The sequence below is a fragment of the Clupea harengus genome, chromosome 13, assembly GCF_900700415.2.
Source record: "Clupea harengus chromosome 13, Ch_v2.0.2, whole genome shotgun sequence".
NCBI classification, from domain to species: Eukaryota; Metazoa; Chordata; class Actinopteri; order Clupeiformes; family Clupeidae; genus Clupea; species Clupea harengus.
The window spans coordinates 15,306,876-15,323,908 of record NC_045164.1 but is presented as its reverse complement, the minus strand read 5'-3'; the positions used below and the strand labels follow the sequence as shown (position 1 = coordinate 15,323,908).

Genomic DNA, 17,033 nt, shown 5'->3' with positions numbered 1-17,033 from the left:
AGATCTATGGAGGGACATTCTCACAACGTCACGGACTGCACCAGTCACTATTCACCTTAAGAGTTTATGGTGTTGTATATTTTATCATTGTAATCCTTGAGCATCAAAACATTATGGGTATGCATCACCTATTTTGCGTTGTAGTTTTTGGTTCAGGAGATATGATGCCAAAACATGTCACATTCACATGTCACCAGGACTATTATGAAAATGTGGGTTTTTTTTTCGACACTCGCTGGACATCAAATTAAAATGGCCGTCAAACGCACCCCATGGGCCATTAGCCTTGGCAACATGAACCATTCTTAAGTAGACACCATTAGGGTGCATGGGAACCTATTTCTCCTGATGGCCTGTAGGTATGCCATCATCCAGAAGACTAAGGGGAGTGGTGATGAATGGCTCATTGGACACAGGGTCAGTTGTACCCGCCATAGTTTAGAGTTTCATCCATCAACTCCAATGGATATACTGAAACCTTGCAGTTGGTTGCAGCTACTCATACATCAATAGTCAAGATCTTAATTTGGTCGTGTGGATGTGGTTACGGAGGTCCTCTCTAAAGTGGTGAGAGCCTCCAGGTTCACCATAAGTACCAGTGGTGCATGAGTGGTTAGTCATCTTGTGTCTGTACTATTTAGTCTCCCACCAGCTGAGTATGTTTCACTGCCTTGGTGACTCACTACTGTACTGCCATCAAGACCAGATTCAATCTCCTGGAGGAAGGACAGGGCTCGGTGAAGTCCCACCCATAGGTGCCATATGTGCTATAGCTCAATTGAGCCCTAGCTTCTGTAGCGGGACACATACCAGTGTGTAAGCTAGTTTCACAGGTTTCTCACTATCAAAAATATTATATTTAGCTCCTTGTAGATTCCCACTGTGCACTGTAAAACACAGTAAACAAGAGTGCTTCCCACCAGGGGAAATGTGATAGTGATGAACTAAACATGCACTTTAACTTCAATGACTGCTGCTGAGCTAGCAGCTAAACAAATGCTGGTCATTTTTCATATGGTATCTTGGTGAATGTCATAACACATCAGAGTACAAAGGCCCATCATACCAGGGACCTAACCCATTTGCATTCACTATCTATGGACTCACCACATCCACAGGTTGTAACCAAACAGACATAGCCCAGGGATACTGTTGAGCAAATTATGGTAACATATTCTGGAAAGTTATTATTTATTATTAATAGTAGTAGTAGCAATAGTATAGTTGTTGATAATCAACGAGATACATTGATTTTTATGTTCATGTTTATGTTCTGCCCCTCTATTGGTATGTCCAAATGAACTATAAAAGCTGAAAATACTGTCACAATTTATTGGATCTACAAATTCACACCTTAAACTGTATTTTCAGAAAATGGCTGCCTCATTTATTGATTTAAATATATTTTCCATGAGGGCCAGTAACATTTCAACTGAGCACTGGGTCTTTCAAAAAATACTTTTCCAACCCTGTTGCCGGAAAACCAAGGGCCACACATCCATTACTGTGCTGATGTAACAAGGGTGCAGTAAGTAAAACCTGTGGTTATGTAAATAGAATATATGTAGTGTTAACCTCACTCACAGAGTCATCACGAGCTGCTCAAGTGCTTTTAGGGACATACAGTATGTATCATGGATTAGACATTTACATTTACATTTACATTTAGTCATTTAGCAGACGCTTTTATCCAAAGCGACTTACATATGTGCGACTTACAATGTATATACATTTTACATTAGATTAGATTACATTAGACAACTAATGATGTATTCAAACTCTGTGCTGATGATATAGAGGACCATGGTTCTATTTACTTGATTCTCTTACCCCTGGAAGTTTGAGACAGACTTAAGACTACTGAAAGAAGAGGCCAGACAAGCCTTCTGGAGCAGACATTTACTTAATCTTCTGGGATGTCACCTCTTTCTCAGTCACCTCGGCCGAGTGCACATCGCAACCTTCTCCTCATGACCCTTCTTCAGTCTGGATGCAGAAGACAGGGAAGTCCAGCCACAAGGTTGAAGGTCAAATGTCACAAGTCTCTTCAGTGAGAGTTTTACTCATGAACTGGTTCTGTGTCTATAAATGATGCACACATCCCCTTATGAAGAGCGTTTTATTCAGATCCAAGATAGTTTAGGCACTTAATTGTGACAGCCAGCTATTTGTTCACAGATCTCTTTGAGTTGAGATCTTAAACAATAAGCTTTTATTCAAATATCAGTATGATATATTCGAATATGCTTTAATTTAAATATCAGTATGATATATTCCATTGCATACAGTCTTATCCACCTCAGTCAGTTCAGTGCTTCATCTTTGCAAAGTTGCCTTTGAATACTCAAGAATGAAAATACTGACTCAATGTATAATACAAGTTATATACAGTTTAAAAATGTGACAATGTAAAAGTTGAAGTGTCATGTTTCAATTTAATTCTTTGTGTCTTTTGAGCTTTGACTTTAACAATTTCAGTAAACAACTGTAAACCTTCAGGCATTTATATCTCTATCTTGTATCTGTTTGATTGAAATAGCGTGCAGCCTGGTGCAATGTGTTTTCATTGGTAATGTTGTGACTGTCTCTCAACTCAGGGACGTAGTGTCAAGGGGAGGTTTTGATTTTGATCATTATTTTAAGTAAGATGTCAACGAGGGGCTTCCTTGACACTTTCTGATGAAAAAAGGTGGTGGAGGAATGAACTGCCCCAAACTCAATGGGCCTTTAATCTCTTTGAGATTGCATCATCACATTTGGAGAGCCTCAGCTTTGTGTTGCCGTGTGCTACTGTAGGCTTGGCACTTTATTGCAGGTGGGTTGGTTGCCGGCAAGTATTTGTTTATAAAACCCACTTGTTTTGGTACAATACTTGAACTAACTTCTATTCAGTGAACAGTGTGAATCCATGCAAAGCCTTTTCCCAAAGTCCTTTTGAAGACGACAGCCCATTCAAAGAGGAGGAGAGGGGGATTAGCTTCTCTAGCAGCGGCGCATTTCCGAGGGAGCTGATTAGCTCGGCATTCATTGTTAAATCAAGCAAAGGAAGCCCTAGAGGAGTGAAAAGAGCCAAATAGGTGGGCCAGGAAGAAAACAGCCACAGGAAGCCACTGTGCAGGCAACACCACGTTTTCCCAACATTTTTTTCTTTTCCCATGATGGTGGGGTGAAAAAGGAGATTAGCATACAAAATTAGAGGCAGAATGATTTAAGGGCAACTAGGTTCATGTTTTCCCTCTGTCTGGACAGAGTTAATTAAACCAGTATTAAACAGTAAAGAAGCAAGCAAGAGCCAAGGCATTGAGAGTTCTTTAAAGACTACAATGACATGAAAAGAAAGGCATTTGTAAAGGTGAAATTGAGAAAGGTGTGAAAAAGGAAGACTATAATTAAACATTTTTTCCCTAATTGTTTCTTTGCCCCAGGGTTGCCTGATACTAAAATGAACAATGCAGAAATTATTTTATGCAGATTACACAGATGATCTTCTGTATACATATGTTTAACTAGCTTTTTAACACATATCATTTATTCCTTTCATTTAATTCCAAAACTCTTAAGCCTCTGTATTATAATGTGTTTAGCAATTAGCAAAGTAAGTTCACTTCACTGTTTGTTATTGCATAGGCTAAAATTAAGTTAGATTGAAGAATAAAAAAAATATTTAATAACTCAAAAAACAATACTGAATGAATAACAGAGGTTTATTACTGGTCTGGATTGTTGATGTTGGATTATCAAGGATTGCTAGAAAATGAATGAAACAAAGCAAACTATAACAGACTGCAATAAATTAATAATATACAAAGTGCTTCATTTTATTTACAATTAAATACCGACTCTGTAGGGGGTGTAACTTCCTTGTGTCTACCCTATGGCACCAGAAGTGTTTCTACCACATTGATTGCAGTATATTACACAAATGCAAACCTTTACAATTATTTATAGGAAATGGAAACATTGATGGATTTTGATATGTCTGGTCCATAGTGTGGTTTATTTGTGTCATCCTATTAAAGTATTCCACATAATTCCCAATATCCAGAATTTTAGAAGTGTTTTCTATTTCAAATGTTAAACAAATGTAAATTGGGCCGTAGAAAAGTACAAAAATAGTATTTAAATATATTCAGATCACCGTACCAATAAACATCTAATATTTGCAATGCTTCCTGTATTTATGCAAGCTTTCCAATAAATCTAAGCATTATTTTCTCAAACTCTCTTTCAGTAATTTTCTGTTGACAAAACTTTCATTCTTCTTTATTTACACTCTTTCAAACGTATGTTTTTTTTTACCATTTTGTGAAATATATGTGCTATACTATCTTACTGAAACCAAATGCACTGTCTGTGTAAAAACCTCAGTGGGGTGTAGTCTTCACGCCCTCCTCAGTGTGTCTTCCTGAGCCGGAGACTTTTCCTTTGGCTGTGGCTGGCGCTCTGGGCCTTCTTCCCCTTCTTCACACAGTAGTATTTGGTGACAGTCTTGCGGCACTGATCACACTTGACCGCGCAGCACCAGTGGAACTTGCAGTTGCAGCTGGACACCAGCTCCGCCCGCCGCTCCTCCACGGCCAGGCCACACTCTCCACACAGACGCTTGCAGCTGCGCTTCTCCCAGCGGCTCAGACTCTTGCCCTTCTTGATGCACTCGCGTCCCTCCGTGCCCGCCAGGCCCAGGGTTTTGTTCTCCAGGCAGTAGTCAGGTGAATCCTCCAGGTGGACGAGCTCTTTGCGGGAGATGGAACTGAAGGTCTCGGCGATGGCCCTGCGACTGGCTGCGCTGTTGCCTGCCCCCCTGAGCAGGTCCACCTTCAGGGCTTTCTGATACTTCTCCTTCAGATAGGTGCCCACCTCCCTGAAGTCGGGGAGCTGCAGCCAGCACGTCTGGGTGGTGCAGCTCCCCGAGACTCCGTGGCATTTACATGTTCGCTGCATGGTCCCTTTAACAGCCTGGGTGAACAAAACGGGTCTCGCATTAAAAAAGCACAAAGACACGGAGCATGGAAATGCAATTCTATTCTCATAATTCCAACCAAGCATAGGGGGGAAATCTATGGGAACTACTATTTTACATTGTTTACACTGCTTTTATTTCAATGTTTGATTTTCGGTTCTATGCATTTTTGCTTTACAAATACAGCTTCCTACTGATTGTATGGCTTGAAGTTGAAAAAAGAGGGCGAATTCAACGAGTGAAAGGAGAACCAAGTTCAAGGTTCAATTCTCCAGTTTTCCAGCTTTTGTGCCCACTCAATATATCCTGACTTTGGTCGTTATAAGCAGCTGTCACTTGAAAAAGGACATTTCTTTTTCTCAAACTAAAGCATTTTCACTAAAGGTGAGTAAGTATCAAGGATTCACATTGAGTTCAATTGTTCTGCTGTGGAAAAGGGTGTATTTATTTAGTATAACCATTGTCAACATGTTTTCTGCTATGAGTGGACTCAATTGAAAGTCCATTGAAGAGGAAATGAAAAAGGTCTCTTTCTGGCATTTTTTCTGTTACAATGATGCTCCAGGTGCCATGGGGATCTGACACAAAGTGAGGAGGCAGCGGCGGCAGCAAAAACAAAGGCCACTTCAGCTGCATAGCCATGATCCCCTGGGTCTCTCCAGGCAAACAAAGACCAACATAAATGTAAGAACCTTATTGCAAGAATAAAACTAAACACTTGTTTGGGACCAACATTATACAGAAGCTTTGCTATGTGTGGCCCCTTAGGTCTTCTAATTAAGCTTGCACCACTGATCCCAAGAGTCTGGAGTTGAGGTCCCATCATAAAAGACATTCAGGAGCCGTAAATAGGCCCTTCTGGTACAGCGCACACACTGTGATTGGGACGAGTGGCACCTTGCTTACAACACACTGAATAAAGCTCTTGGGTGGTATAGCTATAATTCAGAAGAGGAAAAATAATGATTCAAAGGACACTATACATTCTGTTGGTGGCCAAGTGAGATTCCAAAGTCTAAAGCCCCACCTCTGAGTAAGTTCTTACAACTCCTTATTACACGCCTTCCCTTCAAATCAGCTCTCCAGGCTCCAGATCAGCCTATGAAGCTAACTCCTTATTACACGCCTCGCCTTCAAATCAGCTCTCCAGGCTCCAGATCAGCCTATGAAGCTAACTCCGTATTACACGCCTTCCCTCCAAATCAGCTCTCCAGGCTCCAGATCAGCCTATGAAACTGCCGGAGGGCACACCTTCTGTCTGTTCTCTGAAAAGTTTAGAGACTTTTTTATAAATGATCAAACTTTACCCTGCGTCCAGCTTCATTGTTGTGTAGATTCATGGCTGCTCGTGCGTCCTGCCCTGTCTCCAAGGCGTCAACAAACTGTTTGGAGATAACTTCTCCGAAGCCCACATTATCACTGCAGCCGCCCCACAGCCAGCCTGGGCCCCCTGCAAGTCAGTGGAGGAACAAAGAGCCTGGCTTAGATCACAGCAAATCTGCTCCTTAGATTCAACTATTGCAAATAAAACAGCGGAAGACTGATGCTTCTCTTAGGAATTTAGATTTCAAGAGATAAGATCATGAGAAACGTATTCAAGGGGCTGCCTTCCGAGTCTCACTCTTTAAGTTAGTTTAAGGTACATTTTGAGAACACCTTTCACTCGCAGAATATTGATCAGTTTGCTTACCTCGTTGACCATTCCTTGTGTCATCGCAACCACAGTTGTCAAAGTCACCAAGGCTGCAGTTTCGCGTAAGGGTGTACATCACCCCTGCAGAGCTTATGGCATGGACAAACGCTGTTTCCCTATTTGCTGTGGAAAAAATGGTCAGTGTTAAAGCACATAGAATAATGTTATTGACAGAATAATGTTGTTTATACTATATCAGTGCATGCTGAAAAATTTAATTCCGCATTTTCATCACCCAAATGACACTTCCCAATATGTACTGCACTCAACCTGAATTAAGAGACCGATAGCAAAATGTGCAACTGATGGGAATGTGCACAATTAGACTGCAGGTCAGCTCTGGCCTGAGACAGATTCACTTTGCCTTCTATGGCACTTCAGGAATGCCCTCTGAAGTAGCCTGAGGCAGCCCTTTGACCTAAAGCCCTTATCTTCTGATGAGGCGCCTGGTTCACCCTCCACGCCTCTCTGATATCCCTTCCTAGTCCTTGTCCTTTCCTAAGGGAATTAACCAGCAATATTCAAAAGACTAGAGAATGGTGTTCTGTTGTTTTCTGTAAACCGTATTAGGGGTCTTTTGAATGTTTGTGATTGGATTATCTCAGCTTTGTTGCATCGGTTCGGACAGCATTACATCCACTCAAACAAACTCCACCATATTTGCAGTCTTCTTGGGATGCTGGATATTCATCTTGTAAAACTGGTATTTTCCCACAAGATTTGACCCAAGAACATAATGTCTTCCCTCCTTTTGGGCACGGTTTCAAACTTGAGAAAAAGACTTCAACTTGGGCAATAAACTGAGTGATAGGGTTGGAGCATTGGTATGATAATCCTGCATGTGAAAGCTTGGGTCCATATTAATGGAAGAGTGTGTGTGTGTTTGCTTGGGTCCATATTAATGGAAGAGTGTGTGTGTGTTTGTGTGTGTGTTTGTGTGTGTGTTTGTGTGTGTGTTTGCTTGCTCTTTTCTCACCACTCCGGAGGCCATTATGAGTGGACAGTTGAAGAGCTCTCTCCGGACAGTTCCAGCGCTCCCAGGCGAATTGATACTTGCACTCCTCAATCCCACTCTGAGCCCCTGCAGCCACACTGCTGGAGTAGATCAGATAGGCCTGAGAGGATGAACAATCACAAGGGTTACAAGAGCACTTTAGTTGAAGAACAAAGTTTTTGTTAGAGCACTGTTTGTTGTCATTTCTTTCAAAACAAATACACATGCAAGAAAGGAATATCTATGCCATACAAACAATGAATTACTTCAAATGTAATTTGCTAAAAAAAAAAAAATAATACATTTAATTTATTTTTCATAATTCAAAATGTTGCTTTACTGTTTACCAAAAGGTTTTGTTTCATTGTGAACACAACCACATAGTATACCACACACAAATGTATGTAATTCTGTAATAAGGATTTTGTGAACCTTACTGATTCTTTTCTCAGCGTGAGTGACAGGCTGCTTGTTCGGCCTGAGCCATATATCCTAATATGTCTCAAGTGGCCTTGGATGGACTGAAGCACAAGCTCATTCACTGGTGTCTGGCTTGCTAATGATGACCACCCACCAGAGGAGTCTTAACTCGCCACTCTACCACTGGAACACTCAGGACATAATATAGTGAATGAGCTCAAGTATGTTCAGGGAGGAGGCCATGTCTATGCCAAACCCTAGAGTCATGTCCCTGCATTTTCAAACCACAATATGATCTGCATTCCACAGTGGCTGCTTTAGATGGCTGGGGTTTATAGTTGGGGCAAATAGGGGGTTTCATGGGTGGGGTTGGGGTCAGGACCTAAGATAATACTGCTATGTTTTGTGGTTAGCAGGATGAAGATCAACCTCAAAAGATATATCATGTATAAAATCAAATGTGTGAAGCAGTCTGAAGGATGGACTTTAGATAAAGATCATCAGAGGAGATCAAAAGAAAGTTGGCTTACCTTTGGGCCAGTCATCAGGAAATTATTCACTGACCTGGAAGGCAGAGCAGCCCATTAACTCAGAGTAGAAACATGTTTCTCACCCATCCTCAGACATAGCTACTACAATAGTGATGCAAAACATCTTTTAAATGTTTTTTTCATAGTATGTAAGTAAAGTTTCATTTTTTTTTAATTTTTTACTTCCTGTTAAATGTAAGTTACAATTTAGAGACTGCCACACAAATGTACAATACTCCTGAAATATCTGGTTACAATTATTGACAACTTTCTTACTTGTAGAAGAAAAGAGGAAAGATAGAACAGATTAAAGGTAAAAATACTAGGCAAACTAAAATGTTAAAGATTGTCTTGTAAATTATATTTTGGGTAAAATATAGCAGCTAATTTGACTCAAGGAATTCTCTCTGACAGTCAATCTCACAATAAAAACAACAATGTCGCATCATTTCTCACCACACAATGATTTACTTTAGCATAAAAGGTTAGCGCTTTAGATATTTTATTCAATCACGTCCAATTCATTGGCTGGTTGAGTAGTCACAGGCCGAGTCTTTTAGTGAAACCTACTGTAAAATCGTGACTCAAAGAAACTATGAAATCAGTCAGAATGAAAAAAATGCACTTACCAGCTGCAGCAGGACCTCATGTGAGTCATCAAAATGAAAACGTAGTAGTAGACTTCCAAATGCATAAGCATCCTGAAATGAAGGGAATTAGAATGCAGTGTGCTGTAAACCCGAGCGCTCTGCAAGAAGGATATATACCTACATGCAGATCTCAGGAAGCTGAGGGGCTCATGTGGGAACCAAGGGGGGTTCTGAAATGGAGCTGCTCTCATCCCAACAAGAGATTATCTGCTTAATTAAAGATTTTCCCCTTCTTACTCCTTCAGCCAATCAGATCTATTATAGCACGGAGAGTTTGAAATGATCAAAAGGGCACCCTGGGTTTCCAGAAGAGAAATAGCTGGGAAGCGTCCATTCCTTGTTAACAGTTCAATTAAAATGGCATGAAACCGGAACAGGAGTCACTATATCAACTACCAAAATAATGTATTTGAGAACTATATCCTATACAACAGATGGTCTGTGACCAGGGTACTAAACGTGTGGAACACAAAAGTGTTATTTCGATAATGGCAAGGCTATATAGGAAAATACATAAAATGTATTGAATGGATGAATTAGACCCCTTCGTCAGGGATTCGAGATGTGCCCGACAGGAAATCTTCTTTAGGCTAATTGAAATGTTGAAGATGACATTATTCGGGTTGAATTTGTGCTAATTATTAACTTTTGGCTTTGTAAAATGTGGTAGCCTACTTTGTGTTATACCTTCTTGACCGAAATCCCATTAAGCCAATGTAATCCAAACCTTTATAAACGGCAATTGAATATAAAAATAAGTTGCCCATATAAAGAAACAGAAAAACTTTCCTCTTAACATTCTCAATGAAAAGATGTCTTTTAGAATGGGGTATTTATAGATTTCTATAAAATATTGTTAGTTGACATTCACCATCATTCTTATTATTACATTTCCTTTATTATTATTATTATTATTATAATTATAGCCTACTTTAATTATTTGTAGTTGATGCTTGGGCTACATGTTATCACAACAAAAATAGGCACGTAAAGGAAAGGAGATCAACGAAACAAATGAAACTCTGACATTAAGACGTCAAAACTAAATAAAAAGGTGTAAGGAACAGCACCGACTTGAAAAGAATCCTTGTTTGCATATCTAATCCACAAGGCAAATATCTAAGTTGCTTATACTGCAAGTGTCATTTGCCTTTTTTGTGGTTGCCCCAGTCTGACCTTTTAAGACATTTGAGCATTTGTTTCTTTGACATTCACCTATCTTCTTGTGTGCAAATTGGGATTAAGAGAAAGTTATTTGCAAGGTTCTGCGGGATGTTTTTGTATTAAGTCTTTGAAATTCACCAGTTGAAACGCAGACCGCCTATAACCACGGGGATCAAAGCCATTCTAATTTCAATTCATTTAATAGGATTTCCCAAAACTTCACAAGTGCCTGTTTTGCAACCTAGACCTATAAGCTACTAGATGACATCTTCCCTTACAATTCTGATGCATTTTGCATATGTTGCGCTCTGTCCTTCATTTAGCCTAAGTAAACCAACCATTTTTAGGCTACTTATTACTAATTTGATGTTTTTACAGATCTGGTCAGAACTGATTGTGTTGTTGAGAACAAATTAACGCAGTCGTAGAAATATGATCAAGATGAATAGGGTATAAAGTCTTATTTTCTACGGCAGTCCCCCGACATTAATGTTCAAACTCAACTGAAAGCAGGCATACGGATAGCGTCTAAGTTCTGAAATGACTGAATACATTCTTGAGCTAGAGTGCAAAAGGGATCAATCGTAGGATAAGGGTTTGTCGCCATACTAACCTAATGCATCCTACTTCTCTACCACAAGATGGCGCTATCTTACCAAGTGACACAGTAAATGCAACACATAAGGTGAACTCATTTATTGAGGGTGAAGGTAAACAATTAATGATATAATGGCAAAAAGTCACAGCACAAGTTTTACAGATTTACATGTAAAAATTGTTTATTTTTGGTACTAACAATGAACACAACATTCCTTTCAAAATGTGGCAATTATTAAGGCATTCAGGAACTCCAGAGGCCAACATTATAAAACATACTCTTACAGGGGAAAGAAAAGGATACAAAGGTAACAAATCGATTTGTTTAGCTCAGTATCTAACCGCTGGCTATTACTGCTTAGGAAAGACAATGTGGTCCTTTAAAACTTAAAGGTATGATGTAGGCCTACATCATTACCTCCCTGTCTGTCGTTTCATTTGTGCCAGTCAGCCTTCACCTTCACTAATTAAGACATTTGGTCATGTATGAGAAGACATTTGGTCTGACATAGACCCAAAGCCTTGTTTTTGGTGGATATGGTGTATTCTTGTGATCTCTATTAAAATAACCAAACAGGCATCTATACTAAAATATATATTATTTGATAAGGCATCAGGGAGACCTTCCGGTAGATATGTTCTTATATATATTGACAACATACAACTACCTTCTTCAATGTTTATTTCCCTGAGGGACAGACAATGTCCCTTTGTGAAATACAGGCAGGTATGAATATAATTTTTTTTTTTTCAAGGAATATTACCATTCTGCCATTCTGTATTTAATTTGACCATAATTGGCCAAGTGGTGCAGTCAGTTCAGATCTGGTCATCTGGTATTGTGCTTGAATCAGGTACAATAGATATTGAGAGGTATGCATTGTGCAATGTATCAATAAATAATCCACCAATTATCCATCAGTAACAAACTGATTAAGAGCACCATTGAAATTAAATGAATATGTATGGTGCATATTCTCTGTATTTGACTGTAGAACAAGTATGGTTGACTAGTACAATGGCTGAATGGCAAAGAAAAAACATAAAATAAATCTGAATTCAAAATATTGTATGACATTACATGTCCAGTATGTGTCCTTATTCATGGGTGACATAAAGGATTAATGGAAGTCCACACCAGTAGCACACCATTATCCAATGAGGGTAAGAAATGACATACTATATTTAAAGCTGATCAATGTTAAGCTTCACGTGCAAAACTACTGATCCGCCACAACATTTCAAAGTGTCACAAAAATGATTAATAGCACATATATGTTAATGTATACTTTGCATAGCACTGGGATGACATCCATGACAAAGTCCCACTTGAATGCTTAACCAGAAAGTGCTATATCCACTGTGTGGAGCTGATATACAAGAGTGTGACTTCCAGGCCCTTGGCCTGTTTACCACTGAGGTGTCAGTGCTTTACCAGAACTAGACTTAGAGCCACACCTTTCCACAATCAACCTCAATGCAGAAAAAAATAACAAATATCCTATATTACCAATATTAGTTCGCAGGGCTCATGGTTTTTATCTCAGAAAGGATTTGGAGACATTACTATGCGTTTTTGCGACTCATTCACAAATTCTGTGAAAATATCCTTACATGTTTTGGCTATTGTGACTGCATAGGACTTTTGAAATGTGAAAATCAATCAGCCGGACTTATGACTGCCTTTCCCAGTGCGCTGGATGCGAGCCATGACTACCTCCTTGGATGCCTGCTTGCATTCCCTTGCAAGGCCCAATGAGTGCATCCCGTCAATGAAAAAGGTAGTGAAGTTGAGTTTGTGGCCAAACTCACTTGTTGAATAGTCATAAGGAAACGTGTGGTGGTAGTTGTGGAAACCCTCCCCTGAAAATCATACAGAAAAAAAAAAAAAAAAAATCACTATCATTTAGTTTTTCATAAAATGCTGTACGGATATTTACCTGTATTCTAAAAAATGTGGATGTTAAGATGGACAACAAAAACACATCTTTTTCAGTTACATTTCACTGGCTTTTTATAAGAAAGTGTTCTAATGACTGTCTTAAATCTTTAAAAGTGGATTTAGCCTTGAGAGAGAGAGAGAGAGAGAGCAAGAGAGAGAGAGAACACACATTCCTCGACATGTGACAGTATTTCAACTCTTAATCAGTGCGATATCATGGCATGACTTAGCATTCAGTTTCAATAGAACTGTAATGCCAACTGTGCATAAACATAAATAATCCATGAAATGGTTCATATCTTACCTATGGCGCTTAAGGCCACAAATCTGTTCTCCCTGGGGTTGATGGTGAGGTCATAGGGCCTCATTCCCCACATATGGGCCGCACTATTCACCAACCATGTGGCATTCAGCACAGCACAGTACCTCAGGAGTCCGGGGACAAAGTAGCCCACCCAAAGAGACTCACCCCACAGGTACCAAGGCACAAACATGGGAACGCCGAAGCAGACCAGCAGCACTGACATCTTATAATGCCTTGAGAGGAAGGGGGGAGGGGGGGAGAGAGAAATCAAGAAATTAGACTTTCCATGGAGTTATGTGTTCACAAGTGGTCATGCATGATTGTCCCGACTAACAGCATTCACTGTTCATGACAAACAAAAAGGGTTATATTACAGTTTGGTCTGCTTACCCAAAAGAGGACACTGGGGTAAACATATTATGATAACAATCTGAGATTCGTAACAAAAACGTGCATCTATAACAAACTGGTCTATACAGCCTCACGTGCTTCAGCAATAAATCAGGAAGTAGAGCAATACGCAGTTAACATGACCGACAAGTTTACCATTTGGACTGTCAATGAATTATGTTTTGATGACTGCTGACTTCAGACATGCTAATCCTCTGACGAGGGAGATTTAGATCCAACGCGGGACAGGATCCAAGAGAATAGGCTATGTCACAAAACCCTCCACTGTGAATGCCTGTGGGCTGATCTCTGCTCTGGCATGGCTGATAAGCCTTATCAGTCAATCAGAATGTGAGGTGCATGCTGACCCGGACGCCCATTTCCTCACCATCTCACACCGCTTCCCTCACTCAAAGAACTCTCGTGGACCATACCCATACTCAACATGTTTTACAATCACTTCATATATATATATATATATATATATATTACTAATTCAGGTGTAACTCTTGTAAAGTTCACAGATGCACTCACTGGAAACATTCAATCGATATTACATTAACCAACTCACACTTTTACTCACTTTTTTTGGAACATGACGACTGGATCTGCTTTAAGATCACTGACGTCCAGCTTGCGCCCCTTCTCGATCACATCTGGATGCTTGCGGACTAAAAGCCAACCGATGTGTGAGAAGAAGAAGCCTCGAAGAGCATTGTGAGGGTCCGCGTCGGTCTCGGAGAACTTGTGATGCACTCGGTGGTCTCTCGCCCACTCAAAGATGTCATTCTGGATGGTCAAGCACATCAGAGATGTCAAACGTATTCCCTTTTCACAGTACGCCATCAACACCCAAACATATGACATTCTTATGAATTCTCATCTTAAAAACAGCATTTGTAGCACTTTTGCAAACAGTTCTATTTTATTGCTAACTTATTGCGTACAGTTTATGTGCACATATTCTTGATATGTATTGTCACTTCTAAGCGTACAATTATTGCCAATAGCTCTAAAAAGCCTATTTTGATGTTGTGCAAACATTAAAAGTTGTTTGTATTACCTGAAAGGCCATAGAATTTCCAAAAGCTAGGAAGATGCGTAGGGGCAGTGAGGCTTTGTATGACCTATGACTCCACAGCCGATGAGCCCCAGCTGTCACTCCCAGAGCACTGATCAGGAAACAAACAACCGCTGTGGAGGGGAGGGGAGGGGGGACATTAATATCTTACACAAATGAATTTTCTCAACATAGCTGTCTCTTGGTTATTTATGTCTGTCTCACTGGGGTGGGTGGGTGTGTCTCCTCTTGGCCAACTGAATGTCTCTCTATGCACTGAATGTCCTTCTATGTGTGGTCAGTTCTCAAGACCTCAGACCAGTAAAGAAGGCCACACTGTTGTGGGCTTGTCCAGCTCACAATAGAAAGCCTATTGCTATGGGCAATTGTTCATTGTTCTCAGGCCGAAATATTATGCAGTTCAGCAACACAAAAATGTATGAAACAGTGGAACACAGTTTTGCCAGGACGATTCCTTAGACGTTCAACTTACATTCTGTCTCATGCTAGCTGTCTCTATTTAACGGTCTCAAACTCAAAGCACCTATATGGCCAACAAGTCCAACTCCATCCTGCCGAAGCTCAGCATTAAATGAACAGCACCAAGGTATCAATTATACTACAAGAGAACTCCTAACAGTGAGAAACAAATCTGATCAAAACCTGTCGTTTTAAAATGTTAAATGTACTGCTGATTCAGGGAGATAAACATCACATGACTTCATAGCCTGCACAAAGACTTAAAACAAATCTAATTTCTTCCTAGAACACGGTGACGTCAAGTCAACAACCTTTCGTAATAGAAGGTCATCTCTTTCTAAACAGAGTGCCTAACATAGCAGTTTTGGACAGATGCATTGAACATCGGACCAACACTGGCTACAGAGCATAAGAAGTTGAAAGAAAAAAAGAAAAAAAAAGGCACTTGAAATGCAAACATGTAGCCTACTTACTCCAAAGTAAAGTTAGAATGGAAGCAGATGGTGTAATTGTTAGTCCATACAGAGCTCCGGTGTGCAGTAATGCCATTAAAACAACATTTCTCCACACTATTTGGCGTGGTGGTTTTGGACCTTCTTTCTCCTTGTAAGTATCGTCAAAAACATCCTCCACTTTTCTGTTTTCAGCCATTGTATCTCCGTTCGGACTGAAGTCTGAAATTGTCGTCATATTTTACTCTGTGGAAACAGCAAATGACCAACTATTAGGTTATACACGTGAAATACAACAGCTAGGCGACTGCTGTCAAGAAACGTATTTCGAAGTCCATAGAAACGGGTGGGTCTCTATCCCTTCCTTCCTGAGAACCACCATACCACACGAACGCTTGCTAAACTGTGAAACAAGCACTACGTGGTCACTAAACGCTGAACAATTACCTTTAGCTGATGCAGATGCTCGGTGTAACGTTACAGTTCAACAACGAACGCTCAGTGACGGAAAACAATAACGTTATACAGTCCTTGTTGTAGAATTCCGCTTACCTCCGACTCTCTTCCTCAGACGTCGATTTTAAAGATCGCAATTGGTCGAAGCGTAATGGATGCCACCTTGCCCTGCCAGTTTCATTGGTCGCCTGCTTATCTGATGTTCGCGTTTTGAGCTTTGGCTACAACATCTCTCGGAAGAGGGCATTGGCAATTGACGATTGCGTCTGTGTTTAACTATTACATCATTTGTTTGCATAATGGAACTATTCCAAATAATTTCGTGTCTACTGACAAGGTGCAGAAATCGCTGATAAGAAGAAAAAAAACGTTTGACTCAATCTGATATTAAGTAATCAAACACGACACTTTGCATTGCAGGCATATAACTAGCAATATAGGCTTAATTATGGCACTGTATACGTCGTACCCTACTATGAAATATGGAAAATGTACTTTGTTTGAACCAGCCATAAAGTTTTTTATTAAGTTCAATTAACCACTGTAATTTCCCATTTCATGTGCTGTGCATATTCCGTCGCCAAATCTGTAAAACATAGTTTGTTATGCAGGGTTTATTTAAATATGTGGATATTTAATAATATTTTTCTTGAATATTTCACCACAGAATTTATCCAACCTACTTTTAAAAGGTTATATAATTGTAACTCATATATTGTAAAATTAGGTGATTAAATTCTCTTCGGAAAGTTTTGAGTTTAATGAAGAGATATTTGAACTGTTTTCTCTGTTCATTTTAACCACTAATGGCAGAAATTCAGCAATAGCACTGAAACTAGGGCACACAGTGCTCAACCGGGCCGAATCCTTCCTGTCTCCTGTCTCTTTTTGGCATAATGTTGGCCTTCTATTGGCAAACTGTGTACTTAGACACTTTTCCT

The 17,033-nt window shown here is 39.9% G+C and overlaps 2 protein-coding genes across 3 annotated transcripts; both read right to left on the bottom strand.

Annotated features, from left to right (window-relative positions):
- Positions 1-4,145: 4,145 nt before the first annotated feature.
- Positions 4,146-9,297, bottom strand: wnt8b (wingless-type MMTV integration site family, member 8b). The gene is made up of 6 exons (XM_012838140.2): positions 9,227-9,297; positions 8,598-8,631; positions 7,630-7,768; positions 6,651-6,776; positions 6,268-6,410; positions 4,146-4,956 (listed from the first exon to the last, which is right to left on the bottom strand). The coding sequence occupies exons 1-6, from the start codon at positions 9,295-9,297 to the stop codon at positions 4,393-4,395; spliced, it is 1,077 nt and encodes a 358-aa protein (XP_012693594.1). The 3' UTR covers positions 4,146-4,392.
- Positions 9,298-11,092: 1,795 nt separating this feature from the next.
- scdb (stearoyl-CoA desaturase b) lies at positions 11,093-16,383 on the bottom strand. 2 transcript variants are annotated; one of them, XM_012838806.3, is made up of 6 exons: positions 16,189-16,383; positions 15,658-15,882; positions 14,708-14,838; positions 14,228-14,433; positions 13,255-13,487; positions 11,093-12,871 (listed from the first exon to the last, which is right to left on the bottom strand). In XM_012838806.3, the coding sequence occupies exons 2-6, from the start codon at positions 15,872-15,874 to the stop codon at positions 12,672-12,674; spliced, it is 987 nt and encodes a 328-aa protein (XP_012694260.2). In that variant the 5' UTR covers positions 15,875-15,882; positions 16,189-16,383; the 3' UTR covers positions 11,093-12,671. The 2 variants fall into 2 exon arrangements, with proteins under 2 accessions (XP_012694260.2, XP_012694252.2); XM_012838798.3 differs by having other exon boundaries at positions 16,084-16,375.
- Between the last annotated feature and the right edge of the window lie 650 nt (positions 16,384-17,033).

Coding starts and splice junctions, on each gene's coding strand:
- wnt8b (XM_012838140.2), bottom strand. CDS start 9,297: ATGCTTATGCATTTGGAAGTCTACTACTACGTTTTCATTTTGATGACT. Junction 8,632..9,226: donor ATGAGGTCCTGCTGCAGCTG/GTAAGTGCATTT, acceptor TCTGCCTTCCAG/GTCAGTGAATAATTTCCTGA. Junction 7,769..8,597: donor TCCTGATGACTGGCCCAAAG/GTAAGCCAACTT, acceptor TCATCCTCTCAG/GCCTATCTGATCTACTCCAG.
- scdb (XM_012838806.3), bottom strand. CDS start 15,874: ATGACGACAATTTCAGACTTCAGTCCGAACGGAGATACAATGGCTGAA. Junction 14,839..15,657: donor CATTCTAACTTTACTTTGGA/GTAAGTAGGCTA, acceptor TCCCCTCCACAG/CGGTTGTTTGTTTCCTGATC. Junction 12,872..13,254: donor TGTGGCCTTAAGCGCCATAG/GTAAGATATGAA, acceptor TATGATTTTCAG/GGGAGGGTTTCCACAACTAC.